The sequence below is a fragment of the Pteropus medius genome, unplaced genomic scaffold (assembly GCF_902729225.1).
Source record: "Pteropus medius unplaced genomic scaffold, Ma_sr-lr_union100, whole genome shotgun sequence".
Taxonomy (NCBI): Eukaryota; Metazoa; Chordata; class Mammalia; order Chiroptera; family Pteropodidae; genus Pteropus; species Pteropus medius.
Window position 1 is genome coordinate 11,035,889 of NW_024349804.1, and position 21,370 is coordinate 11,057,258.

The window sequence follows — 21,370 nt, forward strand, 5'->3', positions numbered from 1 at the left end:
GATAAGAGCTGGAGAGCTTTCAGGGGCTGTTGTAGGGGGCCGAGGAGGATGGCGGGGTACAGACAGAGACCGACCCGAGGTCGGTTTCCTTGTGGGCTGGCTGCCTGCTCCTTCCTGGTCCTGGTTTTTCCTATGGCGCCATGTAGTGACCAGTGCCAAACCAGACGCATCGTGCCAGCTCCCGGGCCGGTGTGGGCTCTGGGCCATGGGACCAGCCGTGCACCAGGAGTTGGGAGTCACATCTGCTGGCTGTGTGGCCTTGGTCGAGGAGCTTAACTTCCGTGCCCCTCAGTTGTCACGTTCCTCTCCCGGAGCTGTCGTCAGGGTCATTGATGAGTCATTTCTCTGAAGTCCTAGCACGAGGAATTTGCCAGGAAGTGGTGGCTCTTCTGATTCCTTTTGTGAAATGCTTCTGGCGAAATGGTGGCTTTGAATATGAGAGTCCCCACACTCTGGCCGCACCACTGACCAAACGTTTGCTTCTGTCTCCTGGACAAGGTGGTCGTGAAAACCAAGACCGATTATGAACCCGACCGCAAGAAAGGCAAAGGGCGTATTTCCAAAATAGCCGAGTTCACCGTCAGCATCACCGACAGCATGTCCGAGAGGTTTAAGGTGAGTGGCTCTGGGGGCGGGCCAGGTGAGATGCTGCTGGACCTCGGGAAGGATCCTGAGCCACAGCGATGCCCCGGGAAGTGGCCGGGCCAGGATAAGGCACCGTCGGTCTGAGCTGATCCCAGCCACGCCAGAACACCTTGTGGTTTTAAAAATGTCTTCATTTCTTCATCTTCCAAAATGATCACATATTACTTGGTTTTAATAACAGGGAAAACCCACCCGTGAACTTTCCTTTAGACAAAGGTCACGAAGATGAAAAATCGCTTACCAAACAGAAACCTCGACCTAACAGCTCCAGGACCGTGGACCAGAGCAGGGGGTGGCTCGTTGCTCTCACTGCCTGCTGGACGCAGGTCAGCCCTGTGCCAGTGCTGGCTCATCCAAGCAACCCTCCGGCTGGGTCCGTGTTGCCGGGGCAACCCACTTTGCAGATGGGGAAGTTGAGGCACAGAGTGGCAGGGCCAGGATCCAGCCCTTGTGCTCAGCTTCTGTCTGTGCCGCCCCTGGATGTGGTGTGGAGGGCGAGGCTGCCAGGGGATGCTGGACACGGGATGCTGCCAGCACAGGCTTGGGGTGGGAACTTTGCTCCCAAGGAACTTTGCCCCTGGAGGGGACAGGGGGACAGCTGCCGCACCGGGGCCGGTGGGGGGGGCGTGGCAGCCAGGCCAAGGGTGGAAACAGCCATGTTCTTTGAGGAACAAGCTAGGATGTTGATCTGGAAACTCACTCCTCGGGAAACATGATGGTATAACAGGAGCCTCACCAGCTCGGAAGGGGTGACTTGGGAGACGTCCGAGGTCAGGCCTTGGAGGGCGGCCTTGGCCGGCTCTCTGGCCACCCACCGCGTGGACGGGCGAGCCCTTTCCTCATGCTGGGGTGCTCGCATACCCACACGCCTGCGCACGTCACCCCGTTCCAGCCCCACGACGACCCTGGGGACTGGCCAGTAGATGAGAGCGGAGCCCGGAGAGGTGAGGGGCTTTGCGGGGTGACTGGGGAAGCGGGGTGTGGCCCGACCTGAACTCTCTCCTCCTTGCCACCGCTCCCCACGCCTCACGGGGCTGGGGAAGCTGTGCCTCGGCCCACCTGCCACAGGGACCCCATCAGACTGCAGTCCTGTGTGTCTCTGGGGGGACGTGTCCTTGTGTTGTGTTAGCCCGTCATCCCCCCACGGTCCCCCTGGAGAGGCAGGTACTGTGGTACAACCTGTTCTTCAGATGGGGAATTTGGGGCACAAAGGCCTATGGCTGGGGTTCCTGCTGGCCAGGGTTCCTGCTGGTGGTACGAGGCGGGCACACATAGGCCGACAGCTCCTGGGTCGGCTGCTCACACGTGCTGTGAGGTTCCCGGCTGGGACCAGGTCGGGTGGGCTGGGGTCGGCATCTCTCTTCCGCTCTGGCCAGCAGACTTAGCCTCATCTGCTGCTGCTCAGCGTGACCTGTCCTGGTCTGTGCCCTGGGATCGTCTCGTTCGAGGCAGAAGTGACCTCAGTTTCAAGGGCACGACAGCCATCATTCCCAGTGGGACAGCACCTCGATATCCGAGTGTGTCTGGATTTCTCATCCCTGACTTGATCTTTGCCCTCCAGGCCCATAGGGCCCCCACAGGGCGGGGCGCGGTGTGGCGCTTGAGTGGCCCTCTCTCCATCCGTTGAGTGTCCGCTGGCCGCCAGGCTCTGTCCCCCACCTCTGGTGTCCGTTTGTGCTTTTCCCACCCGCTCACCTGATGCGGGTCCCCAGGTCCCTTGTTTAAACCATGGTGATGCACAGTGGCCACCAGGCCTCTCAGGAGCCGTGGGTCTGGGCCCGGCCCTGTCGCCCAGAGCTCGAGGGCTCAGAAGACCTGCGCCCGTCCCCGGGGCCCGGCCGTGGTGGCAGACTCCTGCCTCCGCCCCCTCCTCCTCGGGGTGTCCGAGGACGGGGTGCCCGGTGGACCACTGTGCTGCTGTGAGCCCGTCTCCCCAGCCTGCGTGCAAGCGGGCCAGGCCCATTCCGATGCTCATCTGTGGACTTCCTGGGGTTCACAGCCATCTTGAGGGGGGCACCTCTGGCCCCTTTTACAGATGAGGCTGTCGTGTGGGACACCGCACGACTCCCTGCCTTCGAGGCCTGTGCCCGTCCACCACACCTCCTGCCAGACGCACCTCCCCACGGGCCTCACCACAATCCCAGACCCCAGTCCCCTTCCAGTGCCAGCTCAGATGTCACCTCCAGCCTTCACCTTGCCCCTCTGGTGTCTCTGCTGCCCTCGGTATGGAGGCTGGACTCGGCCACGCTTGTCAGTGCTTATTACCTCCTTTAATCCTCATAAAGACCTCGTGAGGTATGTACCATTATTATCTCCATTTTCTAAATGAGGGGAAACCGAAGCAGAGAGCTTGAACCTGGGCAGCCTGCCTTTGGCCGTGACACCTGAGGTCATCTCTCACCCCAGGCCACCCATTGCTCTGTCGATCTCAGAGTCCTTTCCCTTAGTTGATCTGAAATCCTGCCCTTGAGCTGCACAGAACACAAGTCACCCTCCTTCCCAGCGGGCTTCAGGTGGATGGCAGGCCCAGGTGAGCAGAGTGCTCAGGTGTGAGCATCTCTTCCCTTCATGTCAAGTGCCCAGGCCCCTCCCCCCCAGCACTCCGTCTGAGACGCTGCTCCTGGCCCTTGCTTCAGTGTCCAGTGGGGTGGCCTTTCAAAGCAAAGGCCTCTCAGCCTGAGTTGGTGACCTGGGGGAGGGAACCAGGGCCACACAGTGGGTGGTGGAGTGGATCGGAACCCGGGTGGCGTGGCCAGCTGGACCGGGGATCTGGACTCACACAGCCGAACCACCTGCTTTCTGCCTGCACCTCTTGCCTTTGCTCCAAGGCCCTTCTGAACAAGGAAGGAGACTTCGCTGGCTCCCTGCCACCTGCTGTGGGGCCTGTGCTGAGAGGTGGCCTCGGAGCCCTGGTCCTCCAGGGGTGCCCTGCGGCCACTGCAGCGGAACCACCTGGAGTTTGGTTTTAACAGAGGGTCCTGGGACCCTGGGAACGTGCTCTCCAGATGACCCCGTATGGATGGGGCGTGGTCTAGCACGAGGTCAGGGCAGGCTCAAAAGCGCTGGTGCCTTCTCAACAGGCCGACTGCTCACCCTTCCGGAATGTTCTCTCGGCTGTTCATTGCCCAGTTACGTCTCTGGCATCTCTGAATGCGTGCACACAGTGAGGCTTGCTTCTGTCGCGTGAGGCGTCGGGGATTCAGGGTGGGGGCAGAACGTCTTCATCCTCTTGGTGACCGAGAGAGGCTTCAGTGATGTCCTCAGTTTTCTCTCTCCATCCCCGTGTATGAATTTCAGGAAGGAAAGTGCCTTTCAGCTGCCGAAGCAACAAGTAAATGACGTGTCGCCCTTTGTCTCTAAATCGTGTGGTTCAGGGGCGAGGCGCCGGCCGCTTTGAGCCTCGTCTTTGTGTACCTTTGGATGGCATCCTTGAGACGAGATGTCTTTTTGGATGTTACTTGATGATCACTCAGGGATTAATCTCTTGGCTACGAGGTTGCTAGGCTGGTTGCTAGGTAACCGCTGACTGGGGAGCAGGTTTCGTAAGGCTCGGCCACACGGGGATGGCAGGATGAATCACCCAGCGGCAGGAAACATCTAGGCTCCCGAAGAGCTTCGTGTCGTTTCGTTAATTGGAGATGCGTTTATGCCGAGAATAAACAGTGCTTTTTAATTGCGTGTCCGGGCTCACCCAAGCCGAGCAGCGTGTCAGGGTACTGCCGGGGGCTGCTGCTCAGCACCCCGTGCCCCATCTTGGACAGTAGAAGGGCCATAATGGGGCGGATTAAAGGAAGGTCCTGTCGGGACTGTCCCCAACCCTTTGTGGCGGCCTGTGACCGAGAGCTGTCGACACTCCCCGCGTGCCCTCGCTTTGTGAGTTAAGGGCCCTGGTGAGCAAACCACACCCCGTCACCCATCGCCACCCATCGCCGGTGGAGCTGTCGTGAGACCCCCAAGTGGGCTTTGTGGGTGAGCAGCCTTTCAAGGTCAGCACAGCTGAGAGAACATCCCAGAAGAAGAGACCACGTTTGTTGGAATGGTCCCCACTGTTGCCACTTGGTGCTGCGGTGGCGATGTCCCTTTACCTCCTGTCACAGACGATTCTGTGGGTGGTTTGCCTCCTTGTCTCATGTCCTTAATGACCTTGAGCTTCCTGTGCACCTGTCTGTTTTCCCCAGTCACCCCTGGAGTGTTTCAGGACACATTTGTTGAATATTTATGAACGGCGACAGCGCTTCTGGGCATTCAGGGGTCGGGGGGTCTTCCTGTGTGGCACTCGAGGTTGGACACCCCTCACCCTCAGCCGAGGTCTTGTGGCATTCGGCCGCCTGGTGTTGAGGTGGCGGCGCCCACGCTTTCTGGCCCGGCGGTACAGTGGGGGCTTCATCTGGAGCCAGGCGACACCTCCGTTGAGTCATCTTGAGGGGAGTGTCTGTGTGTTCACTTTTCTGTGGTTATGAAAATATTTAGTGCTGTGAACACTTGACGATGTCAGGATTCATCTTATTTTCTCAAGATTTTTTTTTTTTTTTTACTGCATTACTCAGCAGAAATCACATTTCCCTGTCCTCTCCCCCGAGGGTGGCAGGACAGACTAGGATAAGAATAATCCAGCCGCCATCGACCCAGGGCCTGCTGTGCCCCGAGCTCCCCCGGGATTCTTTCCTTCCAACTCAGTGACAGTCTTGAAGGTTGACCTTGATGTCCTGATGTTGTTGGTGGGGAATTCAGGTCAGAGAGGTTAAGGGACAGGCTCAAGGTCACCCAGCTAGCCAGGGGTGGAAGTGGGATTCAGAAGCATCCTCCCAGCCCCCAGCCCCCAGGCGCTGTCCTTGCTGCCCACGTCCTCGTCCCCACCCCGGCTGGGCAGTGACCCCAGGAGGCCCCCAGCTGAGAGGAGACCTCAAGCCAGACAGAGCAGATGGGAACACAGCAGAGTTAAATGCCACTCGAGCCCCTTGTCTAGAAAACGGGGTGATTCCCGGTTCCCAGCTGATGGCAGACATTTGGAGAACCTGGTGCGCAGACCAGGGCCGTGAAAGCTGAGTGGCCATATAATCTATGGCCTGGGCTGGGACACTTCTGAGAGTGACCGTAGGCGCTGTGCATTTGGGATGCCGGAGCAGTAACGGTCAGCCAGGACTGTCCCGAGCATCTAGGACACAAGGTCCCCTCCTTATAAACTCCTTGTAAAGTGCTCCCCACAACCCATGTACTCTTTGCTATCTATTCCTGGCTGTTTTTTCCAAAAAACGTCCCGCAGACCCCTCCTGCCCCCGGGGCCGGGCTGCTGTGGCCTGTGTCCATCCGCCCCTCAGCACCCCAGGCACCCGCCTGTTTATTCTTTTTCTTATTTTTTGTATTGTGGTAAAGTATACGTAACAAAAAATTTGGCATTTTAAAGTGTTCAATTCACTGACATTAGTACGTTTGCAATGTCCAACCGTCAACTCTACCTAGTTCCAGAACATTTCCATCACCCCAAGAAGAGACTCCCTTGCGTGGGCAGTCACCCCCCGTTTCCCTGTCCCCTGGCAGCCGCCGGTCTGCTTTCTGGTCTGAAGAACCCCCTCTTCGCGTTTCAGAGCCATGGAACCACACACGCGGGCCTCCGCGACTGGCTTCCTTCGCTGAGGACAACGCTCTCAGGGTTGGTCCGCGTCACAGCCGCGTGTGTTGGTGTGTCACGTCCTTCTTACGGCCGAGTAATGCTCCGGGGCATGATGCGCTGCGTTTTGTTCATCCGCTGCCGGACGTGCGGGCTGTCCCCACTTTCGGCCGGTGAGGATAGTGCTGCCGTGAACATCCGTGGACACGTTTTTGTGTGAACACCTGTTTTCAGTTGTTCTGATTACGTGCCCAGGTGTGGCCTTGCTTGTTCGTGAGGTCATTTTGTGTGGACCGTACCGAGGACCTCCACACCGGTTCTTCCAAGCTCCCCACATCTCACCCAGAACTTATTTGTTTTTTTAATCATAGCCCCGTTTAGTGGTATCTCATCGTGGTTTTGCTTTGCATTTCCCTAACGGCTAATGATGTTGAGTGTCTCTTCCTGTGCCTCTGGCCATTCGCGTTTCTTCTTTGGAGAAATGTCTATTTTAAGCCCTCTCCCATTTTTAATTGGGTTGTTTGTCTTTCTGTTGTTGAGTCATAAGAGTTACTCATGTATTCTGGAAGCCAGATCTTTATCCGATATATTATTTGCAGATAAATCTACCATTCTGTGCGTTGTCTTTTTACTTTCTTAATACTGTTCTTTAATGCACACAGTTGTTTCATTTTGGCGAAGCACGATTCAGCTATTGTTTCTTTGGTCGCTTGTGCTTTTGGTGGCATACCTAAGACGCCACTGCCACATCCAAGGTCCTGAAGATTTAACGCTTCTAAGAATTTTATGGCTCTAGCTTTTATATTTAGGGCTTTATTCCATTTCGAGTTAATTTTGGTATGTGGTGTGAGGTAAGGGTCCAACTTCATTCTTTCGCATATAGACGCGCAGCTGTCCCAACACCATGAACTGGGGACCCTCTTCTCGCCCCAGTGAATGGTCTCGGCATCCTTGTTGAACATCAGTTGACCGTGGACACACGCTTTTGTTTTTGGGACTCTCCGGTCTACTCCATTGCCCTATATGGCTATTCTTATGCGAGTACCACAGTGTTTTGATGACCGTGGCTTTGTATTAAGTTTTGATATTGGGAAGGGTAAGTCCTCTAACTTATTTTTCAACATCGCTTTGGCTCTTTAGAGTCCCTCGTAATGTCCATTTCTGCGAAAAAGGCCGCGGGCTTTGGCCAGGGACTGCATCGGATCTGTGGGCCAGTGCTCTCATTTTAACAGCTCACGCACACAGGGCGTCTTCCACGGATTTGGGTCTTCCTTAATTTCTTCGGCAGGGTTTAAGAGCCTGCAGTGTACGTACAGGTTCTTTCGCCCTTTACTGTCGGCAGTGAACTCACGTGGCAGTAGTAATCCCCGTGACGTCGCCAGCGCAGGACAGGTGTTTTGGTGTCACGTCGCAGTTGTTGTCAAGACCTTGAGGAGCGTCTACCTTCGTCGTTCCTTGGAAATCACAGTATCTATAAGATCTCGTTGTTTGGCATGTTAACGAGGAAGCACGTAATGTCACATCGCAAATCTACATTTTTGCTATTTCTTTGATAATAGTCTTTCGACACAATTGGCTTTCTCCGCAGTTGCATGTACAGTGTTTTATGCATTTTAAGCATGATTCTGAGGAGGCTTGATAGGCTTCGCCTGGCTGCCACAGAGTCGATGGCACGGACATGGTGGGAACCCTGCACCAGGCTCCCTCGCTCGCCCCCACCCCGCCCCCGCTCCCACTGTCAGCGCCCACTGCACACAGCAGTGGTGTCGTGGCCGCCGAGAGTCAAGATGCCAGTGTGGCACACAGGGGCCTTTGTCATCAGGCTCTTGTCCCGTCTCCCGCATGACACGTGATGCTCCGGCCACACTGGCTGAATACACCGCATCCTTTGTCACAGCCCTGTCCGTCTGCGTCTCTCCATGCCTCCCTGATGAGCTCCTCCTCCTCCCAGACCCAGACGCCACTGCCGGAAGCCTTCTCAGCCCCGGCCGGGGGGTCTGCCCTGCGTTTCCCGCTCTCACAGCTCTCACAGCTCTTCACAGTGCTGTGATGCGTTGGCGCTGCTCGGCAGAGGCCCCGGGCTGACATGATGGGGGCAAGGGACCCGCCAAGGTGACCGCTGTCAGATCTCCTGAGGACGTCCAGCCACTGGGGATCCTGTAGGAGGAGGAAAGCAGAGCCTCGGGGCCTGAGGCACATTGTTGGCCTCTTGCTCCTTAAAAAAAAAAGAATATTATCCTTCGACAGCCTTGGTCTGACGATGAGCGTCATCTAATTACGTGTTCATTATTATTACATTATTTTTTTCTTTCTGGTTTTTAAAATTAAAACTCATTTGCTTAGGTCACTGAAGCATCCTGGGCCCCGGGCCTGGGCCTGTGTTCAAAACAATCGCCAGCCCCAAGGGAAAGGCCCTGGTTCCGGGGAGCAGCCTTCATCCAGCCAGGGGCCCCCTTGGCCTCTGGGCCCGCAGCCCCACCCCGAGAGGACAGGCATGGGGTCAGGCCTGGGCCAGCCACCCACCCAGGCTCTCCCGGGCCGGGTCCCACCTCCTTCCCATGTGTGACCATCCGCTTAGTAAAGCCCCGACACACGGTGCCTCTGCAAAATTCGTGGTCCACGTGATGTGCAGACGCTCTGAGTTGGCTCTGTTAAGTGTCTCTGGGAGCTGGGCTGCCTGCCAACGGCTTCCATTCACTCTCTCTCACTGAGCAGTCGGGGGACGCCTCCCCTCTGCCAGATGTGTGGGTATCCGTCAGCCCGGCGTGGGGAGATGGGCTTCTTATGAGAGGAGTTTGGTTCCCTGGCTGCTGTAACAAAGTGCCACCGTCCGGGTGGCTTAACACATTTATTCTCCAAGTTCCTGAGCCACAAGTCCTGAACGGGGGTGTGGGCAGGGCTGCAATCAGCCCCCCGCCCTTCCAGCTTCTAGAGCCCGGTCCTCCCCCTCAGGCCGGGTGGCCCCACCCAGGGCCTGGGGCACAGCGTCTTCCACCTCTCAGCCTCTCTGTCTCCTCGTTGCATTCTCTGTGGTAGAATCTCTCTCTTCTGAGGTCACCTGTGAGCCCCACATAATCTCCCCATCTCAAGAGTGGGGGGCGCAGTTTCCAGGGATACCAGTGTCTGGACATCTGGATGCTCCGATGTCCCCACCGTCACAGCTCTGGGTGGGTCCGGGCGTTGGGAACCTTCGAAGCCCCTGTGATTCTAACACAACCAGGGGTGACCCCGTTTTAGTGCTCAGACTCGGTCATCGCGGATGGCTGCTGCTCGTGTGCGTCCTGGGCTCTTGGGACCGACCGCTGTGGTGTCCTGTTGACCCAACTTGAAGGTGCTGCCTTTCCAGTGAGTGAATCTTCATCACATGTGCTGGAAGGTGCTGGAATTGATGGTCTCTGAGCATCTTTCTTGCTCCGATGCTGCAACGTGGTGTGGGGTGGGGTCCACGTCGTGTGGTGATGGCTGGCTGTGCCCCGCCGGGGGCCCGGCATGGGTCCCCTGGAGTTCTCACTGTGTCCTTTCTGGAGTCATGGTGTCTGTTTACTGAGCAACCTCCATCCCAGGACTTGGCACACATGCGACAGTGAACGGCCGGTTTGTCTTTGACTGGAGCGTCTTGGAATTGGTTGAAAGGCGGAGCCGCTGGTGGTTGGGGCTCTCACGGGCGCCTGCAGTCACTGCGTGCCAGTGTAGACAAAGCCTAAAAGGTACTTCCTGGCCTGGGGAAAACAGGTATGCCTGGCTAAGTAATGTCACACTTCTAGAATATTCTTGTTGTCTCATGGAGGGGGCGAGGGCAGGAGAGGTTCATGAAACTGTCCACACTGGACATACTTGAATTAGGAAACAAATAGATGCTGGCGTACATGGTTCACACATGCGCCATTGGTGTCCAGAGAGGATGGAATGTTCCAGAAGCTTCCTGGAGGCAGGGGGCCCAGCCCGGGCATTGATGGGCGAGGCGGAGAGAAAGTCATGCCATGTGGCTTGTGGGGACAGAGATGACGGCAGAGAGAACACGTTCGGGGGCGCCTGCCAGCCCCGAACCCCCCTGAAAGCACCCCGACGTTAGGGGCTATGTCCCAGCGTTGGCTCCGGCCACTGTGATGAAGTTTGCCAGCTTCGACTGCACCACTTAACCAGCAGAAATTGATCGTCTCAGTTCTGGAGGCCAGAGGTCCAAGGTCAAGGTGTTGGCAGAGCCGCGCCCCCCGGAAACCTGCAGGGGAGAATCCCTTCTTGCCTCTTCCTGGTTTCTGGGGGCTGCTGGCAGTCTTTGGCATTCCTTGGCTTGTAGACGTGTCACTCCGGTCCTGTCTTCACACGGCGCTCTCCCTGTGTGTGTCTGTGTCCAAATGTCTCTTTTTTTAAATAAGGACACAGTATTATTGACCTCATCCTGATGACCTTAACTTAATTAATCACATCTGCCAAAACCCTATTTCCAAATGAGCTCACCATCACAGGTACCAGGGGTTAGGACTTCTGCATCTTTTGGGGGGAGCGGGGAGCACAGTTCAACCCATAACGGGCCCAGCAGCACATGGGGCTGACAACGTGCTCTCGAACCCTTAATGTCTTGTCATTCTGGTGAAGTGCGCACGAGGCACCGTCCCCCTCTTCAGAGATGGGGTACACAGGCAACCTGCTCAGTCACACAGGTGGCAGGTGGCAGAGCTGGGATTCAGCTCCGAGCCAGTCGGGGATCTTCCTGGAAAGGCCCCTGTCTGTTTGCTCGGGCTGTGATAAGCAGAGGGGACACCATGCCACCAGGGGATTGAGAGCCTTGTATGTGTGTCTTCCCGCCACGAGGCGTTTCCCAAGTCTGAGCAGACTCGGGGGCGGCCCGAGGCGTGGGGGATGAGCGGGGACAGCCTGCAGGGGAGGGGCTTTGCCATGCCAGGAGCTTCCTGCTGACTCTCCGTGGATTTTTCTCTACCTTTCTCCCTCAATGGTTCCGGGGACTGTCACCTTCTCATTTCTTGGTTCTGTGAGCGCCTCAGTCATCAGGCGCCGGAGTCCTGGGTAAAAGGCCCAGGCGGGGTTCCAGGCGGAGAGCCCGGAGGAAGTGGCTCCCCACAGCCCTGCGGGGAGAGCCCCGGGCTATTTTTAAACCTAAGCAGCGGGGCGCTCTGATCCAAACCCCGAGGCAGCGTCCACATTCGAGGGGTGGGTTTAAGGGCGCCCCGTCTCCCCAGGACCTGAGATCACATTCTTTTCTTATCGAGATATAATTGACATCCAGCATTGTTACTTTCAGGAGGGCATCATAATGAGTCAATGCCTGAATATATTGCAAAATTATTACCGCGGTGAGTCTAGGTCACACCCATCGATGGGCGCCCAGGCTGCTGCGGCGAACACGGGGGTACAGAGATCTTTTCAAGTGCATGTTTTCATTTTCTTTAGATAAATACCCAGAAGTGGGATTGCTGGGTCGTACGGTAGCTCTGGTTTTAATTTTTCGAGGAAGCTCCATGTGTGTTCCGCAGCGGCTGCACCACTTTACACTCCCACGAGCCGTGCACGAGGCTCCCTTCCCCCCGTGCCCTCGCCAGTCCGTTCACAGCCAGTCGCCATCCTGACAGGTGTAAGGGGATATGTCACTGTGGTTTTGATTGGCATTTTCCTGATTACTAACAGTGAGCATCTTTTCATATACCTGTTGACCATCTGCATTTCTTTGGAAAAATGTCTATTCAGATCCTCTGCCCACTTTTTGAAAATGGGATTGCTTTTAGTTAGTTTGGTTTTTTTTTTTTGCTCTTGTGTTGTGTGAGTTCTTTATATGTTTCGGATACTAACTCCTTATTATAAATATTTGCTCCCATTCGATAGGCTGCCTTTTCATTCTGTTGACCCTTGCTTTGCTGTGCAGCTTCTCTGCCCCGTAGGGTCATGGTCCCGACAGTCCCCGGGGTCACGGGAAGGGACAAGGAGGGGTGGAGGATAGAGAAGTGACAGGGACCGATGGGATGTAGGCATGGGTAAGAAGGGCCTCATCGGCGGTGGCTCAGAGATTTCTTGCCTGCCTGGGGATGTGAGGGGCTGTCCCCTGGGTGAGGGGACATGGCCGGGGTGGGTATGGCAGGTGGCAGGTGGCCGTGTGGGGAGGGGGAGCAGCGGGCTGGGGGAGGGCGGGTGCCGAGCTGGCCTGGAGCGGGGTGGGCAGGGGAGGAGGGTACCTGAGTGAGGCCAGCCCCGCACGGCAGGCCCTGGCTTTCCGTTCTGAGCTGCCGGCTGGCCGGCCCTGGCCAGGCTCCCAGTAGCCAGGATGCACCTGGTGACTCCGGGCCCTGGGAAACAAGGCAGGGCACGGGGCACAGTGACGACAGACAATGGCTGTGGTAGACGTCACGATTCTTCACCCCGTGCGTTCCTTCTTCGGTCTGGGAGCGGGGGACTGTCCTGTGTCACAGGTGAGGGGGCTGTGGCTCAGACACCTTCAGGGGCTCCCAGGGTCACAGAACTCGGACCCCGGTGGCTGTGCCTATGCTGGGTGCAGAGGGCGACAGGGCTCCTGGAGGGCAGGAGTGTTACCCCTGGTGGCCTCTGATGTCCCACAGCGTCAGGCCTTCCAGGCGAACATGCTGTGCAGTTTGTAACCAGGTCCTCACGCACATATTCGCATGTCACCGGGATCCTGGCTGGAGACGCCCTGTTCTCCTTTCGCAGATGGGGACTGGGGGCTCCGAGAGATGGTATTGGGACTGGAGGTGGGGGTGGGGCTCACTGCACCCCCACCAGGGGACTCGCCCTGGCCTCCTGCAGCCTTCTGGAGGCTGTGGAGCTGTGAGTGGCCAGCAGGGGGCCCGGGGCAGGCAGAGGAGGGGGGATGGTGGGGGGAAGGTGGGGTGAGGGGCTCACGTGGGCCAGCCCCTACCCTGTGCCAGCGCCCCGCTGCCTGTCCCCTCTCCTGAAAGCCGTCCCTCTGCTCGCCAGGGCAGGGCGGCCGTCTGTCAGTGGGCGGGCTCACACCTCACCACCTGCCACACATCTGCAGGCCCTTTTGGCCTCTGGACACGCTCTTGCCCCTGCCAGGTGGCCCCCGGCAGTCCCTGAGCAGCGTCCAGGCCCAGGCCCAGTGTCCTGTTGTCCCCCATGCCCCACGTCCTTCCGCCGGGGTGAGATCCCCCACCTCCATGCTTGTCTCATGCTGTCTGGCGTCTGTCCGCCAGTGTTAGCCGAGCCTGTACCATGAGCTGGGTGGCACACACCGCGCTGGCCACTCCGCCCGCAGCGGTGAGGGAAGCCCACACCCTGTGCTCACAGAGACTGCCCTCCGGTGGGGGACACACACTGAGCACACAGGACACTGTCGAGGGCAGGGGTGAGGGGGGCCCAGGCTCTGCCCTTCCTGCTCAGCTGGTCCCAGCTCAAGGGCAGGCCCGGTGCCCAGGTCTCAGGAGACATCTGTGGAACAGCTGATTAGCTGGTGGCTGCTGCATCACCTTGGTGACTGGTGGCAGTCAGACGGGCAGACCGTCAATCATGTGTCCAGGTGCCCATGACGCTCGATCATATCTGTACCCCAAGCTCTCTACGCAGGGCCGGGAATACTGAAAAAGCTAACTCATAAATTAAAGGGTGACGTACGGGTATGGTGAAAATGAGAACAGCACAAAAAGCTGTCTAGGGAAAAGTGATCGTGCTACCCCCTCGTCCCCCCGGGCTCGTTTTCGGCGTGCACGTGCACGTGCGCGCGCGCGCCTGGCCGCCCTGACGCCGCCTCTGCCCGCAGGTGTCCGTGCTGGTCTTCTTCGCCCTGGCCTTCCTCACCTGCGTCGTCTTCCTGGTGGTGTACAAGGTGTACAAGCACGAACGCCTGTGCCCCGATGGGTCCATCCTCAAGGTAAAGCCCGCCCCTCCCCACCCCCGCCCCAGACGCCTCCGCACCCTGCGTCTCCCGTGACCTCGCAGCACCTGCGGGACAGGCATCCGAGTAGCGGGGCTGGCACCCGCCCCGCCCTCCCGCTGCTGCACCGGGGGCCACGCTCGTGGGTGCTCTTTGCGGGTGTGACGCCTGATCCACAGAGCTGTGCGTGGCACACAGCACATGCGCGGACAACGGGGGGGGGGGCGAAGATAAAGGGGGGATGCGTGCGGCGAGGAGGCCGGGAGGGGGATGCGTGCGGCGTGGGCACGCTCCATTCCCGCACACCCGGCCTCGGCCCCGCACCACGCCGCCTTCTGAGCTTCCCTGGACTGGGCATCTCCGAAGTCACAGCAGGAGAACCCAGCGTGGCGAGGAAAGGCCTGGTCTGTCCTCGGTCACTGGTGACTTTGGTCTGGGTGTCGCCGATGTGAGGGAGGCAGGGCCCTCGCCGAGATAGCAGGCGAGGCTGGAATCCACCTCCCGGGCCCCCTGAGCCTTTTCCGCCTCCGTCCGGAGTACTGAGGGCTCCCGTGAGTCGTCCCTCCTCCCCGCAAGTGCGTGTTGTGCCTGCCACATGCAGTTCACTGCAGCTGGAGCACCGCAGGAGCCAGTCGGGTAAAGGGCTACCTTTGCGAAGCTCCCCGACACTCAGAAGAAACACGGAGGCATTGTTACGGAGTCAGAGTCGCAAGCACAGGAAATGGAAACGCAGAGCAGGATGAGGCCGCAGCTTCTAGAAGGGGGGTCGAGTTTGAGTAGGAAGCTTGTGAGGAAGCCTTCGGGGACCTGGAGAGGCACATGTGGGCAGAGAGAAGCCGCTGTCCACGTCCCGGGAGGGTGCTGGAGGAGTTCGGGGTCAGCTGGGAGGCTTACAAGTTTAGATGAAGCTGACCCAGGGGGCTCTGAAGACGGGTGGGCTGGCCCTGGCCAAGCGAGCCCGCGGGCAGACACGGCAGGCCGGCCGGGCCGAGCCGATGGGGGAGGAGGGCGTGCCGGGCCGGCCTGGCGGTGGGAGGCAGTGGGAGATGAGCCGGCTGTGGCCAGACCAGAGAGCCTGGCAAAGGCCCCCGGGGGAGCGGAAGTGATGGCATGGTCACTCGGGTAGCCTGGGGAGGCTGGAGGTCGGAGGGGAGCAACAGGAGGTCGTGAGATGCCCCAGGAGGCTGCTGCTATGGACTAGGGAAGAGGTGAGGGTCTGGACTGGTCAGGTACTGGGGACCGAGAGGGGAAAACCATGTGACATCGGGCTGGAGACAGGGGAGGGACGAGGTGAGGGCCTGGCCCAGAGCAGGCGGCTCCGAGGGGCTGTCGTCGTGGGGCTGGAGGTCCCCATCCAGACAGACCGCTCACAAAGAACGGGCAGCAGCCCCGCCAGGAGGGGCCGGGTTTCCCTCTCGCCTCGTTCTCTCCACCTGGAGGAGGGGCGGGCTCGGCACCTGGGCCAAGTGGAGTCGGGAGAGAGGGCCCCGGTTCTCAGATGCAGCAGTGCCAGAGGGGTGGGCGCCTGCAGGAGGCCCTGGAGCACAGCCAGCCCGGGGAGGGCAGAGGCCTCCGATGGAGGGTCTGAATGCATCTCTCGGGACTTCGGCATCTTCCACGGGCATCTAATGGGGAGGAGGGCGGTCCTTCCTGGACAACGCAGCTGGGAGGGCTGGGCACTGCTGGTCGGTATCCCACGGGCCCTGGCTGAAGCCGGAGGAAGCGGGGCGTGGGTGTTGGCGACAGACCCTCCCTCCTTCCTGCGTGCGTGTGTAGCGCAGGCGGACACCAGCGCACAGGGGCTTCCACACTGTCGTCTCTGACTGCCGGAAACCCTGTGGGGGGGGCACCAGACCCTGTTTACCAGCAGGAACGTGCACAGATATTCGTCCTGCCTGGGCCACACCCCGCAGCCCACGCACACACTCGGCATTCACTCATGCACACGTTCCGTGTTTACTAAGTGTGGCCTCCCGCGTGGCTGCTGGGGACAGGGTGGGCACAGAGCAGTCAGGTCTCTGCTCTGGGAGCTTCCTGGGGCCCCCTCCTTCCACAGGGCTCTTTTGGGCTGGGATCCGAATGAGCCAGGTGAGCCGCCGGGCTGGTGAGGACAGACTGGGCTGGGCCCACTGACCCCCAGGCCCAGGCGCCTGTGTCCCCGGGGCCGTGGGTGTGGACAGGCTGCTGCTGAGCGGGCTTCTGCCACTGGCCACTTCCACGTGGCCCCGAGCAAGGTGTTACCAGGGAGGTTTAAGAGGCAGGTGTGGGCTGGGGAGGAAGCTGGGTTTCTGCCTGAGTGTTTACGAGCGGGGAAGTAGCCCCAGATGCTGTAGGCTTTCCATGTGTTGCTCCCTGTAGACTCCCTGACACGTGTTCCTTCAGTGGGGCTCGAGGAAGACTTGGTAGCGCGGAGGCCCGTGCCAGGGGCTGCTGGGAACACGCTGCCTCGCACTACCTCAGCGGGCTGATTATTTCAGTTTCTGGTTGAGGGACAAGGTGCAGGGAGGGGTTGGTGACCTCCCCAAGCCCGCCACAGGTGATGTGCAGCCCTCAGATTCCATCGGCATGGCGGCAGGAAGGGGGCCGGGCTGCAGCTTCCCAGGGAGCCCCCCACCTTCATGCAGCTCCCGTGTGTCCCCTGGAGCTCCCACCTTCATGCAGCTCCCGTGTGCCCCCCGGAGCCCCCCCACCTCCCTGGGGATCTTGTCCACCACCAGCCCCCAGCGCAGCTCTCAGCATTTTCTTCTTGCAGCCTGTGGGCCACACCCTAACGTCCGTGACGCCCCCTGGCCCGGGCGCCTGGAGGCCACGTCCCAGCGCTGAGTGGAGTCGCGCTGCCCAGCAGGTGCCAGCTGTCTCAGGTGGCAAGTAGCAGGTGGAGAGGATGAAGTGCAGGCTGCGGACTGCAGAGGCTTCCCTGGGCTGTGAGGCCCAGGGGACTGTTTGCCTCTGCAGCGTGCGCGCGCCTCCCGACACGGGGTCAGGACCCTGGGTGACGGGCTTCGGCTCACTGGTGCCCCTTCCGGCTTTTTTCTGTCCACTGTGACCTTGGGCATGCCCTGGCTTCTTACTTGAGCTATTGTATGTTGACTGTAGTCCTTGCAGTGACCTGGGAGGTGACTCATTAGCCCCATTTTAAAGACAAGGGGGCTGAGGCTCAGGGACCCTGAACTCCAGGCAACTCGGCCGCTAACAGGGCCTTTCTCCAAAGCCGAGCTTTTCCTCCCAGCTCCTCCCAGCTCCCACCCACTGAGACGCTGGGTGAACATGCTGCCTGCCCTGTCATTTCCTTCTGGAAATAGCTCTTCATGCTCGAGGGGGCTGGCAGGTATTTGTGATCCTCACATTGCAGGTTCAGTGAGCTGAGGGGTTGGAGGATCAACTCTCCGCGGGGCTGAGGGGAAAGGCGCGAGCTTCTCACTTGCCATCCTCCCTGAAGCAGTGGCAGTCACTCATCTCTGGGTCGCTATAGCAACACGAACAGGGAAACAGCCATGGCAGTGCCATAGGCCCTGGCTGAAGGGACAGCGTGCAGGGGCTTGCTGCCGGGACTGACTTCACACCCTCTGCAAGACCCCAGCGCCCTAAGTCCCCTTCCCCTGAAGCCAGGCCCCATCCTTCACCCACCCACCACCGCCTCAGACCCAGGAGCGATGAACTAGCTCGTGCGGCAGGGCTGGACCAGGCTGGGCAGTCACACCTGGGCTGACAGGAGGCAGCCTTGGGCCCCAGACTGCACGAGCTCGTGAGAGCTGTGGACTGGTCACCCGGCAAAATGCCTGGACGTCAGAATCTCACACGTGACCGTAGGTATTTCCTGCCGTCTGAAGCCCCCCTGCCCTCCCTGTCAGTTCTGTGGCCTGTAGGGACGAAGCCTCTTCCTTGTTAGGGCACAGCCCCCTCAGTGTGCCCTCTTGAGGTCCTTGGTGACTTCTTGCTGTGCTCAGTCACAAGGTCACACAACAGGCCCGTAGGTTGTGGCCTGGCCCTCAGACCCCTGCCTCCGTCCCCGGCGCCTCCATCGTGCTCCCCTCCGGGTCCTCTGCCCCCCGCCCGTCACCTGGTAGGGCGCAGAGGGCCCTGACTGCCTGAGTCCCTTCGACTGTGTTATTGCTAGATGTGTCAGATCTTTTGTTTCCTAGACTTACTGACAGCAGGCGTGAGACCTCAGTGAAGCGTGAGGCCCCAGTGAAGCGTGAGACCTCGTTAGCTATGGCTGTCCTATTGGGACAGACGGGTCAGGCGGTCACTGGGCCGCACGCGAGGGCCCGTGCCGAGTACCTGCTGGGTGCCCCCTCCCGTGTCCCGCGTCTCAGTGGCTTCTTGTCTTTCAGAATGCCCAGTGCATTCCCGACGGCCTGGCGGCCTACTACGCGGAGCAGGACGCCCACTCCCCGGACAAATTTTACGCCATCGTCAACCACTACGACCTGGCCAAGCAGAGCATCAGCCGCTCGGTGTCGCCCTGGATGTCGGTCTTGTCGGAAGAGAAGCTGTCCGAGCAGGAGACTGAAGCCGCGGAGAAGGCGGCTTAGCGAGGGGCAGGTTCCTAACAGTCTGAAGGTGACGAAGGGACTTGGAGGGACATTTCATCAAAAATAATTACCGGTAATTTAGAGGTCACTCATTTATGGTGCCACCGCTTCTGCTAACGCTGCTTCGCGACGCGACGCGCTGCAGGCCCGCCACGGGCTCGGCGAGCTCTGACGCCGCTTTTCGTGTTAAGGAATCTTGATTTAGCTCCTTTACTGGGATTTGTTGGATGCGGTCAAAAATAAATTTACCCCGGATGTGCAAGGGGTTTGGACTTCGGATAAATGGGGCATTCGTGGAGTTGACCGTTTTAAACCCCCTTGCCGTGTGCAGACCTCACCCTAGCGTATCTAGACCGACCCCCCGCTTTGCTCAGAGCAGCTGCACGCCACCCCCCCACCGTCAGATGGCGCACAGTGAGCGGGCGTGTATGCAGGACAGATGCCCTCAGTCACCGTCAGGCTGTGTTTTGCTCAAGTGCATGTCGCTTATGGCAAAGCACATGAGGTGAGGGGCTGGAGAGATGACCTGGGGCTGCGAGCGCCGACTCCCTGTAGGTCGTGTGTCTGCTGTGACGTGCTGATAGGACTGGAACCCCATGGGCCCCTTTGTTCACTCCGTTATGGATAAATCTGCACCATTGGCCCTGTGAGCAAGTTGGTTTTTAAAAAATTAGCTGGGCGGGAAAATGTAACTGCTGGTAAGCCAAGGCCAATTTAATTTTAATTTCGTGAAACAGAAGTAACTCCTTCGATGTAAGCAGCGGGCGGGAAAGGCTGGTGGGGTGGGGGGGCTGGTGTGGCACCTCGCAAGTCCAATTATGACATTTCAACTCACAATCTTTGTAAGAAAATTGTTTCGATCTGAATCTTGACATTAAATGTTTACAAAATTGCCCATTAGATAAACTAAGTGTGTAAGACAATTAAATAGAACAAAGATATTCAGACATTTTCTTCCATGTTATTTGAATGTATTGTTTCTGGTGGACGTGTCAAGTTTCACTGTTTTTTAGATCAAAAATAAATGACATAGTGTAAGATACGTTGCGAACAAGCATGGTGATCGCGGCCAACTCCAGTACCGTTTCTTGCAATGTACTTCTAAAACGACTTTCTTATCCAGGGGGTTTGGAGACTGACCTGGCTGCAGGGCAGTCAGTGCGTGTGTGTCGTCGTCACGTGCTGCCAGGCTGCGGAAGGCAGGCAGAGTCATACCCGCGTGCCAGGTTTCCCGCACACGTCTGTAAACAAAGTCACGGCGCCATGGCAAGCCCCATTCGTGTTTCCTAGATGTGCGCTTTATTGACTGCGAGTTCATGCACATGTAACTTCTGACATTTTCACTGTGCAAATAAAGAACCCAGGTCCCCGTGGCTGCCCGCAGACTGTGCGGCGAGCGTCTACACCCACGGCGAGGCGGCCCTGCTGACACAGGACGCTTTCCGCGTGGACGTGGCTCGTGGCTCGTGCTTGCCTTCACACACAGGCATTCGTTCCCAGTCACGTTCCCAGGAGGTCGGATGCACAGGCCCCGCTCCCCCAGGGCGCCACCTCCCCCTCTGAACAAAGCTCTTGGGCCCCCTGCCCGCCGGTCAGGAACAGGCGCTGGGCGGCGGCCACCGCGTTTCTGAACTTGGACCCACTGACAGTACCTAAGTGGCTGTCGTCACGTTACTTAGACTGACAAGGCAAAGGTGCTTTTCCACGGTGCAGCGAGGCTGTGTCAGCCGGCTCAGGCAGGCAGGGAGCCTCAGGAGAACGGAGACGTGATCATTTTTGATGTAATTGCCCTGCATTCTTTCTGAAGCCCTGGGAGGGAGGGGCAGGCGTCTCCCCGCACCCCACACCCCCATGACTGCCACAGACCATTTTCCGTCTGTGTTCACTGCTTTCCTGCTACTAAATGGGCTTAAAACCACGGGTCTGGGTGTCCCCTCTGTGAGAGCGGTCGTCTGCCTCCCCCTCCCCCCACGTGGCTCTGGTAAAACCTGGTCGCTGCTGCTCGACGCCGGAGACCACGGTGACCAGCTGCGGAGCGACAGGGCGGCTAGCTGTCGTACCAGTCGAGGAAGAGCAGCGAGAAGGAGCACATCACCAGGAAGAAGAGCACCCACACTCGGAAGCCCGCGTTGTTTTTGATGGCCTGGGGGATGGGGGCACAGGCATTTGCAGCCCACAGTGCGGCGGGCGAGGCCCTCGGAGCCCCTGCTGATCGCACACACGCTCCCTGCCGTGGCGGGAACTGCGTGCGTGCTCCGTCCTACCCGCACCCTAACAGGCGGCTTAATTATTAAGCAAAACCAGAGTCAGTTTAAACCCGTGAGCAGACAGGTGACACTTCCCTCCCTGGTGACCGTTCCTTGGCGGTCCTGCACAATGTCCCGGGAAACTGACACCCCAGCACGGCTCCCCTTTGTGCCTGGGTTAAAGCTGTCTGCCCTGGCTGGTGTCCCCAGCAACGCAATGGTGGAGGTGGCCCCAGATGGTCCCACATCAGCCCAAACCAGAGGACCATGATCAGAAGACAAGGTCCATTCAACAGTCAGCTGTGGTGGCCCCAGACGCAGTGCCCGGGGCTTCTCCAGCGGCACCCTAAGTCCAGGGAAGGGTCAGACCCTTGCGGAGAAGAGCCCCTGACCCCAGATGGCTCCTCTGGAGGGCGGTGAGCCACCGCCTCTCAGTAACGGCGGGGCCCTGGGCCTGGCGGGGTGGGCCGTGGCCGTCCAG

The 21,370-nt window shown here is 58.9% G+C and overlaps 2 protein-coding genes across 8 annotated transcripts in view; one reads left to right on the forward strand and one right to left on the reverse strand.

Moving 5' to 3' along the window:
- The window catches only part of NSG1 (neuronal vesicle trafficking associated 1), a 23,271-nt gene extending 3,590 nt beyond the window's left edge, over window positions 1-19,681 (forward strand). The window contains exons 3-5 of the mRNA XM_039838204.1: window positions 499-615; window positions 13,995-14,105; window positions 18,443-19,681. Of these exons, the coding sequence (XP_039694138.1) occupies window positions 499-615; window positions 13,995-14,105; window positions 18,443-18,643 (429 nt within the window). The 3' untranslated portion in view covers window positions 18,644-19,681. The remainder of the gene's footprint in view (window positions 1-498; window positions 616-13,994; window positions 14,106-18,442) is intronic.
- Window positions 19,682-19,919: 238 nt separating this feature from the next.
- STX18 (syntaxin 18) overlaps window positions 19,920-21,370 on the reverse strand; it is a 103,171-nt gene continuing 101,720 nt past the window's right edge. For all 7 annotated transcript variants that reach the window (XM_039838199.1, XM_039838201.1, XM_039838198.1 and 4 more), the window contains one exon: window positions 19,920-20,786. In XM_039838199.1, coding sequence (XP_039694133.1) covers window positions 20,691-20,786 — 96 coding nt within the window. In that variant the 3' untranslated portion in view covers window positions 19,920-20,690. The remainder of the gene's footprint in view (window positions 20,787-21,370) is intronic.